The sequence below is a fragment of the Rhinoderma darwinii genome, chromosome 4, assembly GCF_050947455.1.
Source record: "Rhinoderma darwinii isolate aRhiDar2 chromosome 4, aRhiDar2.hap1, whole genome shotgun sequence".
NCBI classification, from domain to species: Eukaryota; Metazoa; Chordata; class Amphibia; order Anura; family Rhinodermatidae; genus Rhinoderma; species Rhinoderma darwinii.
The window spans coordinates 76,342,959-76,365,642 of NC_134690.1; the positions used below are offsets into that span (position 1 = coordinate 76,342,959).

Genomic DNA, 22,684 nt, shown 5'->3' on the forward strand with positions numbered 1-22,684 from the left:
TATACCTCTTGAAAAATTCCTTGAGGGGTGTAGTTTCCAAAATGGGGTCACTTTTGGGGAGTTTCCACTGTTATGGTCCCTCCAGGGCTTTGCAAACACGACATGGCACCGAAAACCATTCCAGCAAAATCTGCGCTCCAAAATCCAAATGGCCCTCGCTCCCTTCTGAGCCCTGCTGTGGGTCCAAACAGAAGTTTATTACCACATATGGGGTATTGCCGTAATCGGGAGACATTGCTTTACAAATGTTGGGGTGCTTTTTCTCCTTTATTCCTTGTATAAACGAAAACATCGTATGTTTTTTCAGAAAAAAAGTAGATTTTCATTTTCACAGACAAGTTCCAATAAATTTAGCAAAAAACCTGTGGGCTAAAAATGCTAACTATACCCCTAGAAAAATTCATTGAGGGGTGTAGTTTCCAAGATGGGGTCACTTTTGGGGGGTTTCCACTGTTTTGGCACCACAAGACCTCTTCAAACCTGACATGGTGCCTAAAATATATTCTAATAAAATAGAGGCCCCAAAATCCACTAGGTGCTCCTTTGCTTCTGAGGCCGGTGTTTCAGACCTTTACCACACTAGGACCACATGTGGGATATTTCTAAAAATTGAAGAATCTGGGCAATAAATATTGAGTTGCATTTCTCTGGTAAAACCTTCTGTGTTACAGAAAAAACTGTATTACAAATGAATTTCGTAAAAAAAAAATGACATTTGTAAATTTCACCTCTACTTTGCTTTATTTCTTGTGAAATGCCTAAATTTCTGAATGCTGTTTTGAATACTTTGAGGGGTGCAGTTTTTAAAATGGGGTGTTTTATAGGGGGTTTCTAATATATAAGGCCCTCAAAGCCACTTCAGAACTGAACTGGTCCCTGAAAAAATAGCCTTTTGAAATTTTCTTGAAAATATGAGAAATTGCTGCTAAAGTTCTAAGCCTTGTAACGTCCTAGAAAAATAAAAGCACGTTCAAAAAACGATGCAAACATAAAGTAGACATGTGGGAAATGGTAACTAGTAACTATTTTGTGTGGTATAACTATCTGTTTTACAAGCAGATACATTACAATTTAGAAAAATGCAGATTTTTGCAAATTTTCTCTAAATTTTGGTGTGTTTTACAAATAAATATTAAATTTAACGACAAAATTTTTTCAGTATCATAAAGTACAACATGTTACGAGAAAACAATCTCAGAATCGCTTGGATAGGCAAAAGCATTCTGGAGTTATTACCACATAAAGTAACACATATCAGATGTGCAAAAATCGGCTGAGTCCACAAGGCCAAAATAGGCTTAGACCTTAAGGGGTTAAAGCTCTTTTTATTGAAAATTCAGTAGACAATAAGAAAGATACATTACAGCAGAAATGTCACAACAGATTGTATGAATTACTTTTTACGTATGTACTACAATAAATTGTGTACATTAAACATTTTCTCTCCCTGTTTTTGGTACAGAAAAATGTTTCCTACAATAGTAAGACATCATGGGGGTCATAATAGCAATATACAGTATATGCACATGGTACAGATTAAGGAAAAAGAAACCAAGGGAATCCGATTTCCTCATCACATTTCAGAGTTACATCGGATGGGCAGACATTGAAGTCCTAAGTCAGTTCTCAGAGTAAAGTGTGAGTGTGGATGAATAGCTTGTATCCCAGAGTATGGTAAATTTTTGGGGACACCACCTATTCTTGTATACCAAGCGCTCATATGGGATTATTGTATGAATCATATTTTTCCACTGCCTAACAGAGAGTGATCGCCTTGCCATCCACCACATAGCAATGGTTTTCCAGACCAAGCGGAGGGCCTCCTGTGAAAGTGATTATTTGTAGTAGGACCAGGTATCAAGAAGACAAACATCTAGAGTCATAGGAACTGGCTTCTGAGAAATATCAGTCAGTAAGGATACAATTACCTGCCAAAAGTGTGAAATATTGGGGCGTTGCCATATAAGGTGCCAAAAGTCGGCGTTGACTGCCATACATCTATGACAATTGGTAGATGGACTACAACCCCTTCTAAGCAGTGGCATTGGTGTGAGATAGCAATAATTTCTTATTGTTAACAGCAGGAGATACTAGTAAGGGATACTCCAGTGCATCCAACCAATCCGCATCTTTTAAAGTGGTATTCTCATCTAATAAAAACTAGATGAAAAGCTTTGATATTAACCTTAAAGAGGCTCTGTCACCAGATTATAAATGCTCTATCTCCTAAATAATCTGATCGGCGCTGGAATGTAGATAACAGCAGTGGTTTTTATTTTGAAAAACGATCATTTTTTAGCAAGTTATGAGCGATTTTAGATTTAGTTTCTTAATGGCCAACTGGGCGTGTTTTTACTTTTGACCAAGTGGGTGTTGTACAGAGGAGTGTATGAGGCTGACCAATCAGTGACCAATCAGTGACATCCACTTCTCATTGTTCCAGCCCAGCATGATCCACAGCACAGTGAGATTGTGCAGTGAAAGCAGCTGGGCTGGAACAATGAGAAGTGGATGTCACTGATTGGTCACTGATTGGTCAGCCTCATACACTTCTTTACAACACCCACTTGGTCAAAAGTAAAAACACGCCCAGTTGGCCATTAAGAAACTAAATCTAAAATTGCTCATAACGTGCTAAAAAATGATCGTTTTTCAAAATAAAAACCACTGCTGTTATCTACATTCCAGCGCCGATCAGATTATGTAGGAGATAGAGCATTTATAATCTGGAGTCGCTGAGATCCCGCTGTGCTGTCACTTACTCCCACATTAACTTTACCGGACCTACGGGACAATGACCAGACATCGCCTCCAGCCAGGAGGAGATGTCTTTTCATTCTCCCGACAATCCGGTAAAGTTAATGTGGGAGTGACAGCACAGACTCGCGAGATCACGCTGTGCTGTGAGTACAGCTGAACATGAATGAAGAGAAGTGTATGACTCTTTTAAAAAAAACAAAAAACTGATGTTATCTACATTACAGCAACTATCAGATTAGGTAGGAGATAGGGCACATATAAACTGGTGACAGAGTCTCTTTAAGGTTAATATCAAAGCTTTTCACCTAATTTTTTTGGAAGTGTGACCTGGGATATTTTCTTGTCAATAAGATGAGTATTTGGTGTAAAAATAAAACCAGATGATCCCTGCCTATAGAGTCAAACTACAATCACTATAGATATAAGGATTATTGTTAATACTTGGATGTAAGTCACTGGCTGTCGGAAGCCTAAACACATGGACATCACTAAATGATGAGTTTCCCTCCTTGTGATGCTTTGCTGCAGCTGCCCTCAGTTTGGTTTTCAAAATTGGGACAATGTGTCTATCACTGTATTGGGGGAAACTGTGCCTGACAATATATTTGGGGGACACAGTGATTAACACAATATCTGGGGGCGCTTTGACTGTTAGCATATTTTGAACACTGTGGCTGTCACTATATCTGTGGACACTGTGGCTGTCGTATTTCAAGACACTGTGCCTGTCACTGCATTTGATGACACATTGGCTGTCATTAGATTTAGGCACACTGTGGCTGTCACTGTATTTGGGTATCTAATATAGTTTATAACCCCCGCCCCTCCCTGTTGGTATTTCTAAGAGTATATTCACACGGCCTATTTTCAGACATAATTTGGGCATTTTACGCCTCGAATTAGGCATGAAAAGACGGCTCCAATACGTCTGCAAACATCTGCCCATTGCTTGCAATGGGTCTTACGATGTTCTGTTCAGACGAGGTGTAATTTTACGCGTCGCTGTCAAAAGACGGCACGTAAAATTACGCCCGCATCAACGCCGTGCAGGACACTTCTTGGGACGCTTTTGGAGCCGCTTTTCATTGACTCCATGAAGAACAGCTCCAATTACGTCTGTAGAAGACGCTGCGAAAAACGCGAGTACATGCAAAAGCGTCTGAAATTCAGGAGCTGTTTTCGCCTGAAAACAGCTCCATAATTTCAGACGTATTTTGCGTTGTCGTGTAAACATACCCTAACACTGAAAGAAAGGAGGGGAGAGCAGATAATGTCAGTCCCGAGGCAGCAGTGAGCTGTCAGATCTATGACAAAAGCAGCAGCACAGCCAGCTATGTATAGGAATTGCACAGACTCTAGAGCAACAAAATGGTAGAACATTTTTAAGAAAGACTATTTAGAAAATTGTTTAATTTTACAATTTAACTAACGCCCACCCATGAACCTTACATCCAATAAATGCATTTCTTTATTGATTTGTAAATGTCTTCTTTCCTGTAGACTTCTGCTGATGCCTCTCCTGAATGTCGATGATGAGCGGACGTCCCTCATATAGTGTCAGTAAATTCTCCAGTGCGATCAGAAGGGAGGACATTATCACAAACCCATCACACAGACCACCATATGTCGCTTTCATACAAGAAATGACTCAGACAACGTAAGGAGTGTTAAACTATGTGAATTTTATTGTTGTGTGTATGTGTGTGTGTGTTGTGATTGTGTGTTACCTCCCATCACTCACAAAGAGCGTAGAGCGACACTCAGGACAGGCAAAACCCCCAGTGGAGGAAACCTGCAGGGAAACCATGGCCGCTGTACTGTCCTTCCTCTGGCATACTAAGAGAGGTTAACGCTATATAACGTATGTGCGCATGTACAGTATACATGTGTATATGTGGATTCCCCCATACAAGGAATAGAGCCAGAAAATGTAAAAAGTGACTGTGTTACTATGTGCAGTGTGTCAGTGAGTATGATTGTGTATAGTTGTGTATGTGTGTGTGTAATTATTAGTGTGTATGTATTTATTATGTGTTTTTGTGTGCGTGCATGCATGTGTTATACATTACCTGCTCCTCATGTTTGGTCATCCATCATGGTCTTCATCTCTCTTGTGGATCAGGCAGCAGAACCTCCTGGGTGGGAATAGAGGTACCAGAGAAATTGTTCATCAACATGTGGATTAGAAGATCCATTACTGAATTTTACTTCACACTTTTGTGATAATTTTTTCCTACCTACTTCTTTATAACACCAACATTTTACTTACCAGCGTTATTATTAGTCAGGGACCTCAATCGGTGTCTCCGGGTCCACTGCTGTGTCGATCCGGCTAATGATGTTTCCTTCCACTTTCCACATGCACGGATGCAAAATGATGTTTCTACAATGGGCACAGGACAGCGCGCTCTTCCATGGGCCTCGGGTGTAAAACTCCTCTTTATTTCTCCTTGACGCACGTATGGCCCAGCTGTGATGGATATGCCTGTTTCTCATCCATGCCCAGTGGAAAGGGTCTTGTGCCATGATCTTAAATGGAATAGTAAATGAGGTAAAATTGGCTTCTCATCACAGACTCTTAATCAAAGACGGCACTTGTTCTATTTTTTATTACTGACCAGATCACATGTGGTCCGGGCCACCCACGCTCTAAAGTCCATCCGGCGGAGCAACTGGTCGCGTTGGTGATGCAGCTCTTCTGTCTTCTCTTCCCAGTCACTTCCTAAGGCCCACGCGTAGATCTCGTCTCTGAAGTCCTCGTCCTCCTCGAACTGGTTCGCTAGAAATCTTAAAAAAAGTAATAATTTATTATTGACACATGGAAGAGCAGAGCACTGTATACATCTATATCTCAATGTAAAGGAAACTTGTGTTACTATAAATGATAGCGATGGGGTCCAAGGATGTTAGAATGACCCCTCCCCCCAAAGTCAGAAGGCTACATAGTGTAATCTATAGGTTTGATATTTTGTCTTTTGGATATTAAAATGTTAAAATATTTTTATTTTACTGCTAAAACATGACCATAATTGTTTTGTAACCTATAAGGGATAAAGCTAATGTAAAGCGAATAGGGCCACAATCAGGAATTTCTGGGCCCCATACAGCCAAAGATATTGGGTCCCCCCTTCATTACCGTGGGTGGGCAACGGAAAGTGGGGCGCTCACGTTTGTACGTTATATGCAGTTACTGATTTTGTTCAAGTTATAGAGAACGAAACCATGAAGCAGTCAGTGACCAGTTGATACCCTGGATTTTATTGAATTCAGCCAAAACATATGGCACACAATGGGATACGTCGCCTGGGGAACGGCCCTGGGGAAACTCCTCAAGTCACTGTCCATAAATGAACAGAGACTTCATGGTCTTTATCTGGGCCAAAGTCCACGGGCAGACTGCTTGTGATGCTCTGCCTGGGGACTCCGGCATTGGGAAGCCCCTGACATTGCAGCTTTTTCACCACAAAAATTGCAACATCTGCTATTTGCTGCGGGTTTTACCTCCCCATTAAATCCAATTGGGAAAACTCGCAACAGAAAAGCAGCGATTCCAAAGCATAAATTGACATGCTGCGGATTAAAAAAACGCACCGCAGGTCAATTTATGAACTGTTTTTCTGTATATTTTTAGTCAGCGTATGGATGAGATTTGTTCAAATCTCATCCACTCTGCTGCTGCTACTGTATTACGCTACGGATTTTCCAAAATGAAATCCATTGTGGAAAATCCGTAGTGTTTATGCTACGTGTGAATTTACCTTTACAGATTTTGCTAAGGATTCGCAGCAAATTAACCCTTTGCATTGTAAAGGGTGAAATGCGTGCCAATTTTGCAACATAATAGGCATGCTGCTGATTTAACAATCAGCAGAATGCCCTAAAGCCCATGCAGATTTTGTTCTGCTGCATGTGAATGCGGATTTGAAAACCTAATTCACATAAATTGTATTGTAGTTTGTAGTGGATTTTCAGTGTGCAACAGCACCAAAAATAGGAGACATAGGCATTCATATAACGCTCGTTGCCGATAATTGCCCCGTGTAAAGAGGGCAGCGAACACAAGATGAACGATCATCTGCTGGTTGTATCGTTTTAAAAAAGTGAAATATTATCGTTGTCGGCAGCACATCTCCCTGTGTAAATGATAATAACGTATGGGTACGAGGGATCCGAGTAACGACCACTCATCTCCATCCATAGCTCCGTGTGACAGGAGCAAACGGGCCTTAATTAACGATGTCTCCTTCCGATTATCTGCCGGTAAAACGGCCTTTAGGGTCTATTCACACAGTGCAGTCAAATTAAATTTTTTGCTAAATCTCTGCAAAAACTTGATTTAACTGCACTGTGAAAATATAGCCTAAAAGCACAGTTTTTTTCATGTTTTGTTCCATTATTTTTTTAATCAAATTTTTGTAATTGCGGCACAAATAAGGCAGTTTTGCAGCAATTTTTAAATGTCTGGTGGGCGGCTCTCTCCACACGGAGCTGCTTTCATGCTTCTCAGCAGCTTCCCCTACTGTCCTCTCGGAGTCCCAGCGTTACAGTTACTTCCAAGGAAGGAACTGAAGGGTCCGTTCCTTTCTCCAAGTAACTAACGCTGGGGCCCTGATAGAAATGTTTACAGTTACTAAGAAGCGGGCAGACCCCTTTTTTTCAGCATTGTGGCCGGGCCCCTGACTGCCGTACCAGCTGTACTGCCCTGATGGTGACCCTGAAAACACATGATCCACAACTACTTGAGAGTATTCCTTCAAACATGTGATACGTGAATATACTCACAGGGATGCAAAGAAATTCTCTCTATATTCCTCGGTACGCAGTCCGGCTCTCTTGAAGTACACGAGGACCATGGCCAGCAGATACTAGTGGAAGAAGACAAGAAGTTAGAATTTGGAGATAGAGAAATGGTCTCTTCTTATGTCTTATCTTTATGTGGTGATTCTATTTATATGTTTATTAATGTCAGTCCATAATCATAACACATAAATCACAGGATTATCCTCATTGTTCTGACTGTAATATTATTATCTTACCAAGGATGTAGATGTAAAGTAGAATATCCCGTAATGCCACATAAACCCTTTTATTCAAATCTGATCTTTCTTGTCAGTCATGTCTATATCTGGCTGATTGTCTATTTGTTTTGTCATTATAAAATTACCTTGTCCGAAATCCTCAAACAGATGTCCTTGGCCAAAAACAGCTGGATGTGCTCATCATCTACGAAAAAAGTTTATTTCAAATTCTTTAAATCCAAAATAGTTTATATACAAAGAATTAAAGGTTAAGTAAATGCTTAACCCCTTAATGATTAGCCTTTTCACGGCAGTCATTAGTGGGCTTTATTCTGATGCAATAGCCGTTTCACGGCGCTGCATTAGGATAAATAAACAGAGCAGGGAGCCGTTAAATCTCCCTGCTCTCAGCTGCCAGATGTAGCTGAGAGCTGGGGCAACCCTGCTTGAATATGTGAGATCAATATTAGTATCGATCTCACCCGTTTAACCCCTCAGATGCGGCACTAAATAGCGTGCACCGCATTCGAGTGGTTTTGGTCTGAGTGGTTTTGGAGAGAGGGAGCTCCCTCTCATCCCACCGGCACCCGGCGATAAGATCGCCGAGTGTCTGTGTCTCCGATGGCAGCCGGGGGCCTAATAAAGGCCCCCAGGTCTGCCTGTAGTGAATACCTTTTAGGTCATGCCAGAGGCATGTCCTAGCAGATGCCTGTCCGTTTTAAACAGACAGGCAGTAATACACTGCAATACAAAAGTATTGCAGTGTATTATAAAAGCGATCGGATGATCGCATAGTAAAGTCCCCTAGTGGGACAAGTGAAAAACAAAAGTTGAATAAAGTTAATTTAAAAAAAATGTGAAAAAAAAATAAATTAAAAACACACTTTTTCCCCTTACAAAATGCTTTACTATTAAAAAATACAAAAGGAAGCAAAAAAGTTACACATATTTAGTATCGCCACATCCGTAACGACCCCGACTATAAAGCTATTACATTGTTTAACCCGCACGGTGAACGCCGTAAAAAATAAAATAAAAAACAATGGACAAATTGCTGTTTTCTGTGAATCCTGACTTAAAAACATGATAAAAAGTGATCAAAAAGTCGCATCTACTCCAACATGGTACCAATAAAAACTACAAGTCGTCCCGCAAAAAACAAGCCCTCATACAACTGCATCGGCGGAACAATAAAAAAGTTATGGCTCTTCAAATATGGAGACACAAAAACAAATAATTTTGAAAAAAAAGTGTTTTTACTGTGTAAGTAGTAAAACATAAAAAATCTATACAAATTTGGTATCGTTGCAATCGTAACAACCCGCTGAATATAGTTATTTGTAATTTATACCACACGGTAAACGGCGTAGATTTAGGACGTAAAAAAGATGGGCAAAATTTTAGGTTTTCTTCTACCCCCCCCCAAAAAAAAGTTAATAAAAGTTAATCAATAAATTATATGTACCCCAAAATGGTGCTATTAAAAAATACAACTTGTCCCGTAAAAAACAAGACCTTATACAGCTATGTCGACGCAAAAATAAAAAGTTTATAGTTCTTCGAATGTGACGATGGAAAACTTAAAATATTGCTTGGTCATTAGGGCCCAGAATGCAAGCAGGGAGAAGGGATAAACAACGGCCCCTTTGTTGTTTACCCACGCATAGCACCATATATGTGGTTGTGGCTATGTCTGATACTGCAGATCAGTCCCATTCACTTTATTGGGACTGAGCAGCAGTGAAATGCAGTACCAGGCACAGCCACAACTATATGTGTGGCGCTGTGCTTGAGTAAACAGTAAAGGATTTATTAGGGTATGTTCACACGCTTAACAAAAAACGTATCAAAATACGGAGCTGTTTTGAAGGGAAAACAGCCCCTGATTTTCAGATGTTTTTTGAGCAACTCGCGTTTTTAGCAGCGTTTTTCGCAGCTTTTTCGCAGCATTTTTTACGGCCGTTTTTGGAGCTGTTTTCATTGGAGTCTATGAGAAAATGGCTCCAATAACGTCCCAAGAAGTGTCCTGCACTTCTTTTGACGAGGCTGTAATTTTATGAGCCGTCTTTTGACAGTGACGCGTAAAATTACAGGTCGTCGGCACAGTACATCGTAAAGCCCATTGAAAGTAATGGGCAGATGTTTGCCGACGTATTGGAGGCGTTTTTTCAGACATAATTCGAGGCGCAAAACACCTCCATTACTTCTGAAAATAGGTCGTGTGAACCCATCCTAAGGCTGGGTTCACACGTAGCGAAATTGCACTTGAATTCCGCTGCGGACACTACGCAGCGTTAATCCGCAGCGGAGCCGTTTCTCCATTGACTTCCACTTTTATTTAGCAGTGTTCTTTTAGACGATGCATAAAATTCCGCTGCGGAGCATAGGCTGCGGAGCGGAATTTGGTGTCCGCAGCATGCTCTGTCTGTTGCGGACCAGTGGCGGACTGGTTGCGGACTCATGGCGGAATTTCTCCATTGACTTCAATGGACTTCGAATTTCCGCAATGAAGTCCGCAGCTGTCATGCACATGTTATGTGTGGTGCGGATGCGTCTTGCTTTTTTAACTTGACATTTCTTCATTCTGGCTGGACCTATGTATTTCTAGGTCTGCAGCCAGACTGAGGAAGTCAATGGGGCTCCCAAAATGACGGGAGCGTTGCTAGGAGACGTCAGTAAATAGTCACTGTCCAGGGTGCTGAAAGAGTTAAGCGATCGGCAGTAACTGTTTCTGCACCCGGGACAGTGACTACCGATCACAATATACAGCAACCTGTAAAAAAAATATAAGTTCATACTTACCGAGAAGTCCCTGCTTCTGTCTCCAGTCCGGCCTCCCAGGATGACGTTTCAGTCTAAGTGACGGCTGCAGCCAATCACAGGCTGCAGCCAATCACAGGCCAATAACAGGCTGCAGCAGTCACATGGACTTCCGCGTCATCCAGGGAGGTCGGGCTGGATGCAGAATAAGGGACGCGTCACCAAGACAACGGCCGGTAAGTATGAAATTCTTTTACTTTCGCTAAGGAAAGTGCTGTCCCTTCTCTCTATCCTGCACTGATAGGGAGAAGGGAAGCACTTTTACCGCAGTCCGCAGCAGCTAGTCCGCATCAATTTTCTGCACATTTTGGGCAGATCCGCCGCAGAATCTGCAACGCAGATTCTGTGCGGCATTGATGCGGACAGTTGCGGAGGAAATCAGCCACGTGTGGGCATGCCCTAACACTCGCTGGAACACTGCAGCTCCTTTACTTTGCTTACTATAGTGGTGCCAGGAGCCAGACCCTCACTGATAAAATATTGATGGCTTATGTTTAGAATAAGTTGTCATATGTTTGTACATGAGAATAAATGTAAATCACACTTTGTGTGATCAAATTCCCCCTCCCCTCCTATCGGACAATACATCAAAATAATAAAATAAAAATGTATTCACCTCAACGCTCCACTTCGCTTCTCCCCACTTAGGCTCTCCCTGCGGACCACAGCTCGTACAAGGCACTGGTGCAGAGCGTTGTATGTGACGCAGCACTGAGGTAGTTGAGTGCTGCATCACATATATGGCCCTGTATGTTGTATGAGCCGCAGCATGCTGAGAGGGCATAGGGAGAAGATGAGCGGTGAGCATATATATATTTATCTAATGTCCGATCCTGGGAGAAAAGGGATAGGGCTGCGGTCACGTTCCCACACCCTGTGAGTGCAATTGTTACGCCACGATTGTGGTGAACGGTCAGCTGAAAGATGCGGCAAAATTAATATGAGAAATTAGCTTCTTATTAAATGTGTGGCATCCTACTCCAGCGAACTGTTTACTAAGACCGGGGTATGAAACGTCAGTCTTAATAAATCCCCCTCTTTGTGTCTGGTCAGAATCATTGGAAGGTGCAGTGAATCTTACCGAGGAGATTGTAGAAAGCAGTCCGTTCTTCTGGCTGCAGGGTATGCTCCTTCCTCCTCTTCCGGCACTCGTCTATCATGTAGCTCAGCGAACTATCATAGAAAAAATAGATTTTTATTTTTGTATTATTTTATTTTCATGACCGAAAAGGTCCATTTTGTAAATCATTTGGGGTACAGAATTACATAAGAGTACAGAAAGTATAAATGCAGCGTACATATAAAGAACTGCTGTGAAAGGCAATATTCCCACGCAGGAGAGTAGTCTACATGACTCCAGGCCCCCTACGAAGAGGACGGATTCAACAGCCGCATAAGAGTACAGAGAACGAAGAGAAAGTTACAAAAAAAAAAAGAAATAGAGGAGGGTGAGGAGCAGATTAAAGTGAGTGGGGTGTCCCACCATGACATCCCGCAAAGTAAAGAACGCTACTCAGGCTGCCGCGCAGTACTCAGCTCTCGTATAATGTCTTTATAGGAGTCAGAAGCCTGAAAAGCAATCCAAGGAGTCCATGTTTGGCGAAGAAATAGATATTACAGTCAGCCGTCCAATGTAAAAATATAAAATACAGACAATTATGTGTTAATAAGTTTACAATGAATTAAAAATGAAATAAATAAATGACAGGGAAATCTTAGTAAAATCCATGTTTAAGAACATTTCCTGGTGGTCTGTCTCTGGGGTTAGTGCTGTCACCTCTCAGAGCATTAGTTAACCCCTTAATGACCAGCCTATTTTAGACCTTAATGACTAAGCTATTTTTTACGTTTTTCAATCGTCGCATTCCAAGAGCTATAACTCTTTTGAGGTACATATTATTTATTGATTAACTTTTATTAACTTTTTTTTGGGGGGGAACAGAAAAAAATCTGAAATTTCGCCACTTTTTTTGCGTCCTAAGTCTACGCCGTTTACCGTGTAGTATAAATAACACAATAACTTTATTCAGCGGGTTGTTACGATTGCAACGATACACAATTTGTATAGTTTTTGTATGTTTTACTACTTTTACACAGTAAAAACGCTTTTTTTTTCAAAATTATTTGTTTTTGTGTCTCCATATTTGAAGAGCCGTAACGTTTTTATTTTTTCGCCGATGCGGTTGTATGAGGGCTTTTTTTTTGCGGGACGACTTGTCGTTTTTATTGGTACCATTTTGGAGTAGATGCGACTTTTTGATTACTTTTTAATCACATTTTTTTTAAAGTCAGGATTCACAGAAAACAGCAATTTTTCTGCCGTTTTCTTATTTAATTTCTTACGGCGTTCACCGTGCGGGTTAAGCAATGTAATAGCTTTATAGTCGGGGTCGTTACGGAAGCGGCGATACCAAATATGTGTAACTTTTTTACTTTATTTTGGTTTTTTAATAGTAAAGCAGTTTGTAAGGGGAAAAAGTGGGTTTTTCACTTTTTTTTCAAATTTTTTTTTTATTAACTTTATGAAACTTTTTTTAAAAACTTTTTTACTAGTCCCACTAGGGGACTTTAATATGCGATTCTGCAATCGCTATTATAATACACTGCAATACTTTTGTATTGCAGTGTATTACTGCCTGTCCGTTTAAAACGGACAGGCATCTGCTAGGTCATGCCTGCGGCATGATCTAGCAGGCATTCATTACAGGCAGACCTGGGGGCCTTTATTAGGCCCCCGGCTGCCATTGGAGACACAGACACTCGGCGATCTTATCGCCGGGTGTCGGTGGGATGAGAGGGAGCTCCCTCCCTCTCTCCAAAACAATTCAGATGCGGTGCTCGCTGTTGTGCACCGCATCTGAGGGGTTAAACGGGTGGGATCGATACTAATATCGATCTCACCCGGCAGAGCAGGGACGCTCCAAGCCCTCAGCTACCTCTGGCAGCTGAGAGCAGGGAGATTTGACAGCTCCCTGCTCTGATTACTTATTCCGATGCCGCAACGTAAAAAGTCTATGGCATCGGAATAAGGCCCGTTAGTGACCGACGTAAAAACACGATGGGCCGGTCACTAACGGGTTAAAGGGAAGGTGTCATGAAATTATTTTTTTTATATGTTATTGCTTTTAGTATGTCATTAAAATAAATTTATTTGTGTGTTTGTGTTGTACTTTTTTCTTTCTTTTACTTCTCTATGGGGGCTGCCATTTTTTTTTTCATCTCTGCATGTGTCGATTAACGACACATACAGAGATGGAATACGGCACATACATCTCCATAGAGAATGCGAACGGGAGCCGTTCCATTCACTATAGTGTATGCCGTCTGTGTGGGAACGGCGGAAGCGCCGCTCCCGCACAGACCAAAAGGTAGGTCTTCGGCAGAGCGACATCCGGCGCCATTTTCATGTGGACCGGAAGCCGCGGCCGGACAGTAAGATGACTACTTCCGGTCGCGGCTTCCGTCCATATGTTCAGAAGCAAGGACAAGGAGCGGAGGCAGCGGCGGCAACGGCAGGAGCAGGTAAGTTATGTTTGTGTATGTTCGTTTTATATTGTGTGACTACCACTGTATCTAATCCTCCTACATTGTGAATTCGCTCAAAAAATGGCGGCACACAGTGTAGGAGATTTGAACATTCAACCCCCTCCTTTCTCCTGGCACTAGCCAGGATAAAGGAGGGGGGATTGTTTGGGGACACTAGATAGAGTGTGTCTTCTCCAATTTTGCAGCATAAGGCAATGAGGTTGCTTTACCACATGCCAATGCTTCAATTTTGGGAATTGCTCCCTCTAGTTACCAGCACATGGAAATGCTATAAATTAGAATCTAATTTATAATATTTCCAGACTTGTGAAAAAATGAAAAAAATTAGAACAATGTGCAATCATTTATATACTAACTGTTTAATTTAAAAAAATAAAAAAAATTCTAGCGACACATTCCCTTTAAGCTTTGTATGACCTTGGTAGAAGGACGCGTCACCCTTATAGGGTGTTTATTCCCATGGGTGAAGAGGTTAATAAGAAGCTGATACATTAGATTTGTAATGGTTTGTAACACTAAGTATGGATTTGGTATGTAGTGACTGCAGTGATATAAAATCTTGTACTGACGTCTCCTCCACATGTAGAGTGACCATCTCTCTCTTCCTCTTCCTCGCCATCTCTTCTCCTCTTCCTGGGAAACTTAAATAGAAGAGAAAATTACCATGAATATTTGGGAATGTGACTGACTGTGCGCATACCTGTACCATGTACAGGCTAGGGTGGATTATACATAAACCATACAAGTAATTTGAACGACACACAACTAAACTTTTAAACGTGGGTTGACACGAGGTTCGGCCACAGCTTTATTTATTATTTAAGTATTTTCAAAATAAAGTTTTCTTATTATACCCGTATGCCAGCTTGCCTAAGGAAGGGCATGTAGGTCAATTCTTTTAATAACAAATTACCGCCTGCTGTGACATGAGTTTCCAAACGAATCAAATGACCAGAAAAACTACAACTCCTTTTACAAACTTGGAGATGCTAAACAACATGACAATTGTACGGAGTATAATTCTGTATAAAATACACATAGTGCTTCAGAGACAAATATATATATATATATATATATATATATATATATATATATATATATATATATATATATATTGCTTTTGTCTCTTATTTAAAACATATTGTATCATTAATTATTTTTATATTTTTTTTTATTTATTTTTTATTACTTTTCGTCAATATATATTTCTCTTTTCTTTTCAGTTTTTTTTTTTTTACGAAAAATTAGGTTCAACACAAAACAAATAGGGAGGGAGGGTGGGACAAGTAACGGCCAAAAGAGGAAGATGTCTGCCCGCCCCCAAAGTAGGGGAGGATGGGCAAGACCGCCCCCAAAACTATCCAAAAAACGTTCAGTGGGGCGGGTGCAGTGGCGTAACTACCGCCGTAGCAGCTGTAGCGGCTGCTACAGGGCCCGCGGCATGAGGGGGCCTTTGTCGCCCGCCGCCACGGGCCCCCACCATGGCCGGAGGCTCCGCTAGCAGCCGCTATGGCTGCTACAGCGGGACACCACTGAACACGACTACGGCAGAGCAGGGAGGTATCTCCCCGCTCTGCCATTAAGCAAAATGTATCCCCTATCCACATTATAGGGGATACGTGTGTGATTGCTGGCATTGATAGGGAGAACGGGGGACTGAAAGTCCGCTGAAGTTCTCCATCACAAACCTCGGACTTCCGGGGTCTGTGTCGGCAGCTCAGTAGAAATGAATGGAGCGCCGGTCGCGCTTGTGCGCATGCGTGACCAGCGCTCCTTTCATTTTAATTGAGCTGCGCAGACGCCGGAAGTCAGAGGTTAGTCATGGAGAACTTCAGGGGACTTTCAGTCCCCCGTTCTCCTTATCAGTGCCAGCGATCACACATGTATCCCCTACCCTGTAGATAGGGGATACATGTATTTTGTAGGACACACTGTAGGTCACATTTTTTTTGGAGGGGGGACGCTGCATGGCTTTCCCGACGGGGGGGGCTGTATGGCGTTCCCTATAGGGTGGGGCTGTATGGGGTTCACCTAAGGGGGGCTGTATGGCGTTCTCTACAGTGGGGGCTGTATGGCGTTCTCTACAGTAGGGGCTGTATGGCGTTCCCTACAGGGGGGCTGTATGGCGTTCCCTACAGGAGGGGGCTGTATGGCGTTCCCTACAGGGGGGGCTGTATGGCATTCTCTACAGGGAGGGCTGTATGGCATTAGCACCATACAGCCCCCTCTGTAGATAACGCTATACAGCCCCCTCTGTAGAGAGCGCCATACAGCCCCCCTGTAGAGAACGCCATACAGCCCACCCTGTAAAGTACGTCATATAGCCCCCCTGTAGAGAACGCCATACAGCCCCCACTGTAGAGAACGCCATACAGCCCCCCTGTAGATAGCGCCATACAGCCCCCTCTGTATATAACTCCATACAGCCCCCTCTGTAGATAACGCCATACAGCCCCCACTGTAGGTAACGCCATACACCCCCTCTGTAGATAACGCCATACAGCCCCCCCTGTAGGTAGCGCCATACACCCACTCTGTAGATAACGCCATACAGCCCCCCCTGTAGGTAATGCCATACACCCCTTCTGTAGATAACGCCATATAGCCTCCTCTGTAGGTAACGCAATAGAGCCCCCCTGTAGAGAACGCCATACAGCCCCCCTGTAGGTAACGCCATACAGCCCCCTCTGTAGATAACTCCATACAGAGTCCCCCTTGTAGATAACGCCATACAGTCCCCCTGTAGGTAACACCATACAGCCTCCTCTGTAGATAACGCCATACAGAGTCCCCCTGTAGATAACGCCATACAGCCCCCTCTGTAGATAACGCCATACAGCCCCCTCTGTAGATAACGCCATACAGAGTCCCCCCTGTAGATAACGCCATACAGCCCCCTCTGTAGATATCTACAAAGGGGGCTGTATGGCATTATCTACAGGGGGGACTCTGTATGGCGTTATCTACAGTGGGGGCTGTATGGCGTTATCTACAGGGGGATGTATGGTGTTCTCTACAGGGGGGCTGTATGGCGTTCTCTACAGGGGGCTGTATGGCGTTATCTACAGGGGGGCTGTATTGCATTATCTACAGGGGGCTGTATGGCGTTATCTACAGTGGGGCTGTATGGCGCTATCTACAGAGTGGGCTGTATGGCGCTATCTACAGAGGGGGCTGTATGGAGTTATATACAGAGGGGGCTGTATGGCGCTATCTACAGAGGGGGCTGTATGGCGTTATCTACAGGGGGGCTGTAAAAAAGGCACTATCTACAAGGGGGGGTTGTGTGACACCCAGGGGAGGCGGGGGCCCCAGTCAAAAGTTTGCTATGGGGCCCAGTCTTTCCTAGTTACGCCCCTGGGCGGGTGCCCTCCATCCCTATAGGACCTGTGGCCCACCTAAATTTATCTTGGACAGACCCACCCCTAGCAGGATATATCCCTCCTTTAACCCCTTCCGTGCCACACAGTCATGGGCCCAATGACTAATAAGCCTGATGGCCTCAAGTTTCCTGAAAAAGATGTTACAAAAACTTAATTAATATAAACATGTAGTGGGTGTGCTGGACTGACGTTATATAGAGGGTGCAGAGGTAGCAGTCACACCCAGGATCTACTGCCATAGGGGGCCCAAAATCCACTCTTCCATAAGAAGACACCAGTATTATAAATGACACATGGTATAGAAAGGGCCCTGCTACAGATTTTACATTAGAGACCAGGAATATATTTATATATTATAGTAAAAACACAATAAGCACCCCTCTAACATTATCCACATCCCCGGACCCAATTTACACACATTATAGATTAAAGTAAATTTTAAAACTTGGTTGAAAATAAAAAAAGAAGAATCACAGGACAGCTGCACTGCGGTATAAAATGTATATACTATGAATATTAAAGGGGTTTACTCATAATTGAGTGTTATGGCATATTGCTAGGATATGACATAACATTCTGATTAGTGGGGTCTGATCTCCGGGACCCCTGCCGATCCTGAGAATGAAGAGACAGCATTGTGTAATCAATTAAATCAGACTATGTTGTAGTTCCCTGGAAACCGGGGTGGGGGGGGGGATGCCACTATGAAGGGTAAAACTGAAGAAATGGGGTGATGGTGCTGGCAGACTGATCAGAATATGGTGGAAAATCCTATTGATATCATTTTCTAGAATGGAAACCTCTCTAAATACAGAATAATAATAAGCATACGGTCCTACAGCTTGGGATCCATCAGCAAGATCTGAGGTAGAAGATGATACGTCGGGTTATTTTACTCTTGTCTCCTTAGTTTAAATATTTTGTGTATTTAGGTGAAAACCTTTGAGTTTATTAATAAAATACAATCAATTCCAGTAGTGGAAGAAGCGTCTGTGTCTGGGATGACGTGGTCATTATGGTTAGTAAATGGCGGCACTTTACCTGTGAAGTCTTGAAGACAGTTGGTGTTGTCTCTCAGAAGACGCAGATACGCAGTAGTGTCTTCTCCTCCGATAAAACTAAACGTTTGTCAAATCGCTTTGAAGAACAAAATGGAGCCTGTCTTATCTCTGAAAAGAGCAATCGCAGACTGGCACCAACTGATGATTTTTCTCTATCTTTAAATTCAAATCCTGCGATTCTATTGGTTGTTGTTGTTTGCGGCACTTGCCATGATGATTCATGCCTCAGCAAGTTTAAAGGGAAAGTACACTGAAATAATGTCATGGTGCGTTTTAATATAAGGCTTCTAAATTACTGCTTAGAAAAACTTTATTATCCTTGTATTTTACATCCTTATTCCATCTGGTGACATTTGTGGCAGCTGCCATGTTGTACTATGTTGTTTCCACGGGTAATGCAGAATGGTCATGTGTATTAAGTGTCTTTGTGGTAAATTTACCTCATGTGCTCCAGATTCTTAACATTGATATATAATGTATGTAGCTTTGGTGCAGGTGCTGGAGTTAGAAGCATGTTGACTGATGTCTGACCTGGCGGAGGATGTCATCTTTACCATTTAACATCTTTGCAGGCCTCTCATAAATTTGACGCATCCACAAATCCAAAAATTTGTTGGACGTGGGTAAAATGTGCAAAACTGAGGACCAGACGCTTTATAATGTGATCTTATCATTTCTATTCAGATTTACAAGAAATTGACTGGCATTGTTGTCATACATGTGCCCCCATATGTCATACATTCATAGCCATATATATTTCTATTATATAAATTCTCTATATACTGTGTATTGTCCTGATCTCTATGTACAGTGACATCACTATTAGTATACTGGTTGCATAGGTAGAGAAATGAAGTGTTACATTGTTACATGGTGTCCATTCAGATGAAAGTCAGGCATAAGATATATTGAATTTATTATTTCATTGCTATAGATTCTAAACAGGAAGCGGTGGCAGAGCTATAGGGGTCACATTGGTCGCAGAGGTGAGTGGGCACCAGAGCTACATCAAGCCCTTCACAGCCCGCCACACAGGGTCTTGATGTTAGTCACCGCCAGGATGTTGTGTGTTGCGGTACATACAAGGTCTTTGTGCTGGCTGGCATCAGGACCATGTGTGCAGCGGCGCCCAAAAAGAAGAGAAGCCAGCGAGGAACAGTAAGTAAATAGAGCGGTCTGAGTTAATTTCCTTTAGTCTAATCTGGGGTTTTATTAATTTTGGGGTCTGATTTAGGGGTCTTGTCTGGGGTCTGGAATAATTTAAGGAACTGGTCAGGGGTTTGAACTAACTTAGGGGTCTAGTTAGTGTTCCCCTGTGATGCCGATTCTTGCGAGACTCATCATTGGTTTTAATAATTGTTTTGACTGCAGCATAAAAGATTATATATATTTTTTAGATATAATTGTGGCTGTTTGGCACTTATTTTATGTACAGTGTAGGTCACTTTCCCTTTTTCTTTTCTTCACCTAGCCAAGACCGCCAAGACGACTTCGCCTAGCCATGACTTGTCTGCATTTCGACACACTGACATCTTTGGCTTCTTTCTTTTCAAGAAGAACACTACAAAGTGGAAAAATGACATGTTAGAATAAAAAGATGAGTCACACAATGAGAAGGCATCAGCCTATGCTAGACCAAAAAGTAAATGTGATGGGCATGTTTATGCATATTTGTAGTAGGATGCAGACACAAATGTATATCAAAGTCCAAGGGGGACAGCCAAGCCGCATGGGAAATGCATCAGATAGTTGTTAGATGTGAGATAGTAGTCAAAATGTGCAGTGATAGACAGTACAGATATATAGCTTATAGACACATGCTAATATTCCCTATACACATCAATAATGGGGCTAATGGTTATATGCTGCAAAATCCAAAGGACTGAATGACATAAACTGCCAACATGAGATAACAGACGAGTGTAAGGAATAAGTACATACCAAAAGTCATGGTCTCGCATAGGAAGGACACCAACACCCTACGTGCGTTTCGGCGAATGCCTTTGTCTGGGGGTGGCATCATCCTAGCGGGAGCCCCTCCTACCTGGCCCATGTGTTACAGATCAAAAATCACCGGTCAGAAGCGGAAGGAGGACACCGGCGTCAGATAGGGGGTACAAAGATGGCCACCGCCCCACTTCCGGAAGCCGCGTCGTCAGGGAGGATGTGGGACAGAGATGTCTGACAGCACCTCCCACATACCGCCCTGAACACAGACAGCGGATGGAAGGTGCATAAGCCACTCCCCCATCTGCGCACCCACCCACCGCTGAGTCCAGTAAGTAAGATCAGGAAAAAAGGAAAGTATATGTGACGTAGTCACAAAACATCAGATGGGATTGTAGCAGGTACCTAATACGTAACAATAAGGCAGAGAACTGAGTGGACATGAGTGTGATACTATCTAGACATGTTGTAAACATTGTTATGTGTATGCATATAATGTTTTGAAGAAAAGTGGGGAATGTCCTACAGTAAGGGATGATGATGGTGATCAAGCCAATGTATAAAGCAAAATGCTGAAACCGAAAATGGTGAAGGTGCACATGGTGTGAATATCTAGTGAGAATAAGAACCGCATGTGAAGAAAGAGAAGGGAGACGGTCTAGGATGAAAGTAATAAATAGGGGACCGATGTGTGACGAAAATAAAAAGCCAAAATCAAACAATAAACAAGTGAAAGATGAATGAAAAAGACAACCGACAAAAGAAAGAAGACAGAGGGAGGGGGGGTTCGGGAGCATGTGAGTGAATGGATATATTGGTAAACACTCTATGGATGGGATAGAAGTAAATGTGTGTATGGAGGGAACATATGTAGAACCAGAAAGAGGATCATAATCCGTGGAGTGTATATCTGTTCAATGTGAACAATTTTATATATGTGTATATATAAAAATGAGATGTGGCATGAAAACACATACACTACCGTTCAAAAGTTTAGGGTCACTTAGAAATTTCCTTATTTTTGAAAGAAAAGCACCGTTTTTTTTCAATGAAGATAACATTAAATTAATCAGAAATACACTCTATACATTGTTAATGTGCTAAATAAATATTCTAGCTGCAAACGTCTGGTTTTTAATGCAATATCTACATAGGTGTATAGAGGCCCATTTCCAGCAACCATCACTCCAGTGTTCTAATGGTACATTGTGTTTGCTAACTGTGTTAGAAGGCTAATGGATGATTAGAAAACACTTGAAAACCCTTGTGCAATTATGTTAGCACCGCTGTAATGAGTTTTGCTGTTTAGAGGAGCTATAAAACTGACCTTCCTTTGAGCTAGTTGAGAATCTGGAGCATTACATTTGTGGGTTCGATTAAACTCTCAAAATGGCTAGAAAAAGAGAGCTTTCATGTGAAACTCGACAGTCTATTCTTGTTCTTAGAAATGAAGGCTATTCCATGCGAGAAATTGCCAAGAAACTGAAGATTTCCTACAACGGTGTGTACTACTCCCTTCAGAGGACAGCACACACAGGCTCTAACCAGAGTAGAAAGAGAAGTGGGAGGCCCCGCTGCACAACTGAGCAACAAGACAAGTACATTAGAGTCTCTAGTTTGAGAAATAGATGCCTCACAGGTCCTCAACTGGCAGCTTCATTAAATAGTACCCGCAAAACGCCAGTGTCAACGACTACAGTGAAGAGGCGACTCCGAAATGCCGGCCTTCAGGGCAGAGTGGCAAAGAAAAAGCCATATCTGAGACTGGCTAATAAAAGGAAAAGATTAATATGGGCAAAAGCACACAGACATTGGACTGAGGAAGATTGGAAAAAAGTATTATGGACAGACGAATCGAAGTTTGAGGTGTTTGGATCACACAGAAGAACATTTGTGAGACGCAGAACAACTGAAAAGATGCTGGAAGAGTGCCTGACGCCATCTGTCAAGCATGGTGGAGGTAATGTGATGGTCTGGGATTGCTTTGGTGCTGGTAAAGTGGGAGATTTGTACAAGCTAAAAGGGATTTTGAATAAGGAAGGCTATCACTCCATTTTGCAACGCCATGCCATACCCTGTGGACAGCGCTTGATTGGAGCCAATTGCATGCCACAACAGGACAATGACCCAAAGCACACCTCCAAATTAT

At 42.3% G+C, this 22,684-nt stretch overlaps 1 protein-coding gene across 1 annotated transcript; it reads right to left on the minus strand.

Annotated features, from left to right (window-relative positions):
* Positions 1-5,034: 5,034 nt before the first annotated feature.
* LOC142760422 (speedy protein 1-B-like) lies at positions 5,035-20,611 on the minus strand. The gene is made up of 7 exons (XM_075863610.1): positions 20,530-20,611; positions 20,056-20,149; positions 18,569-18,645; positions 7,925-7,983; positions 7,543-7,625; positions 5,379-5,547; positions 5,035-5,289 (listed from the first exon to the last, which is right to left on the minus strand). The coding sequence occupies exons 1-7, from the start codon at positions 20,609-20,611 to the stop codon at positions 5,041-5,043; spliced, it is 813 nt and encodes a 270-aa protein (XP_075719725.1). The 3' UTR covers positions 5,035-5,040.
* Positions 20,612-22,684: the final 2,073 nt, after the last annotated feature.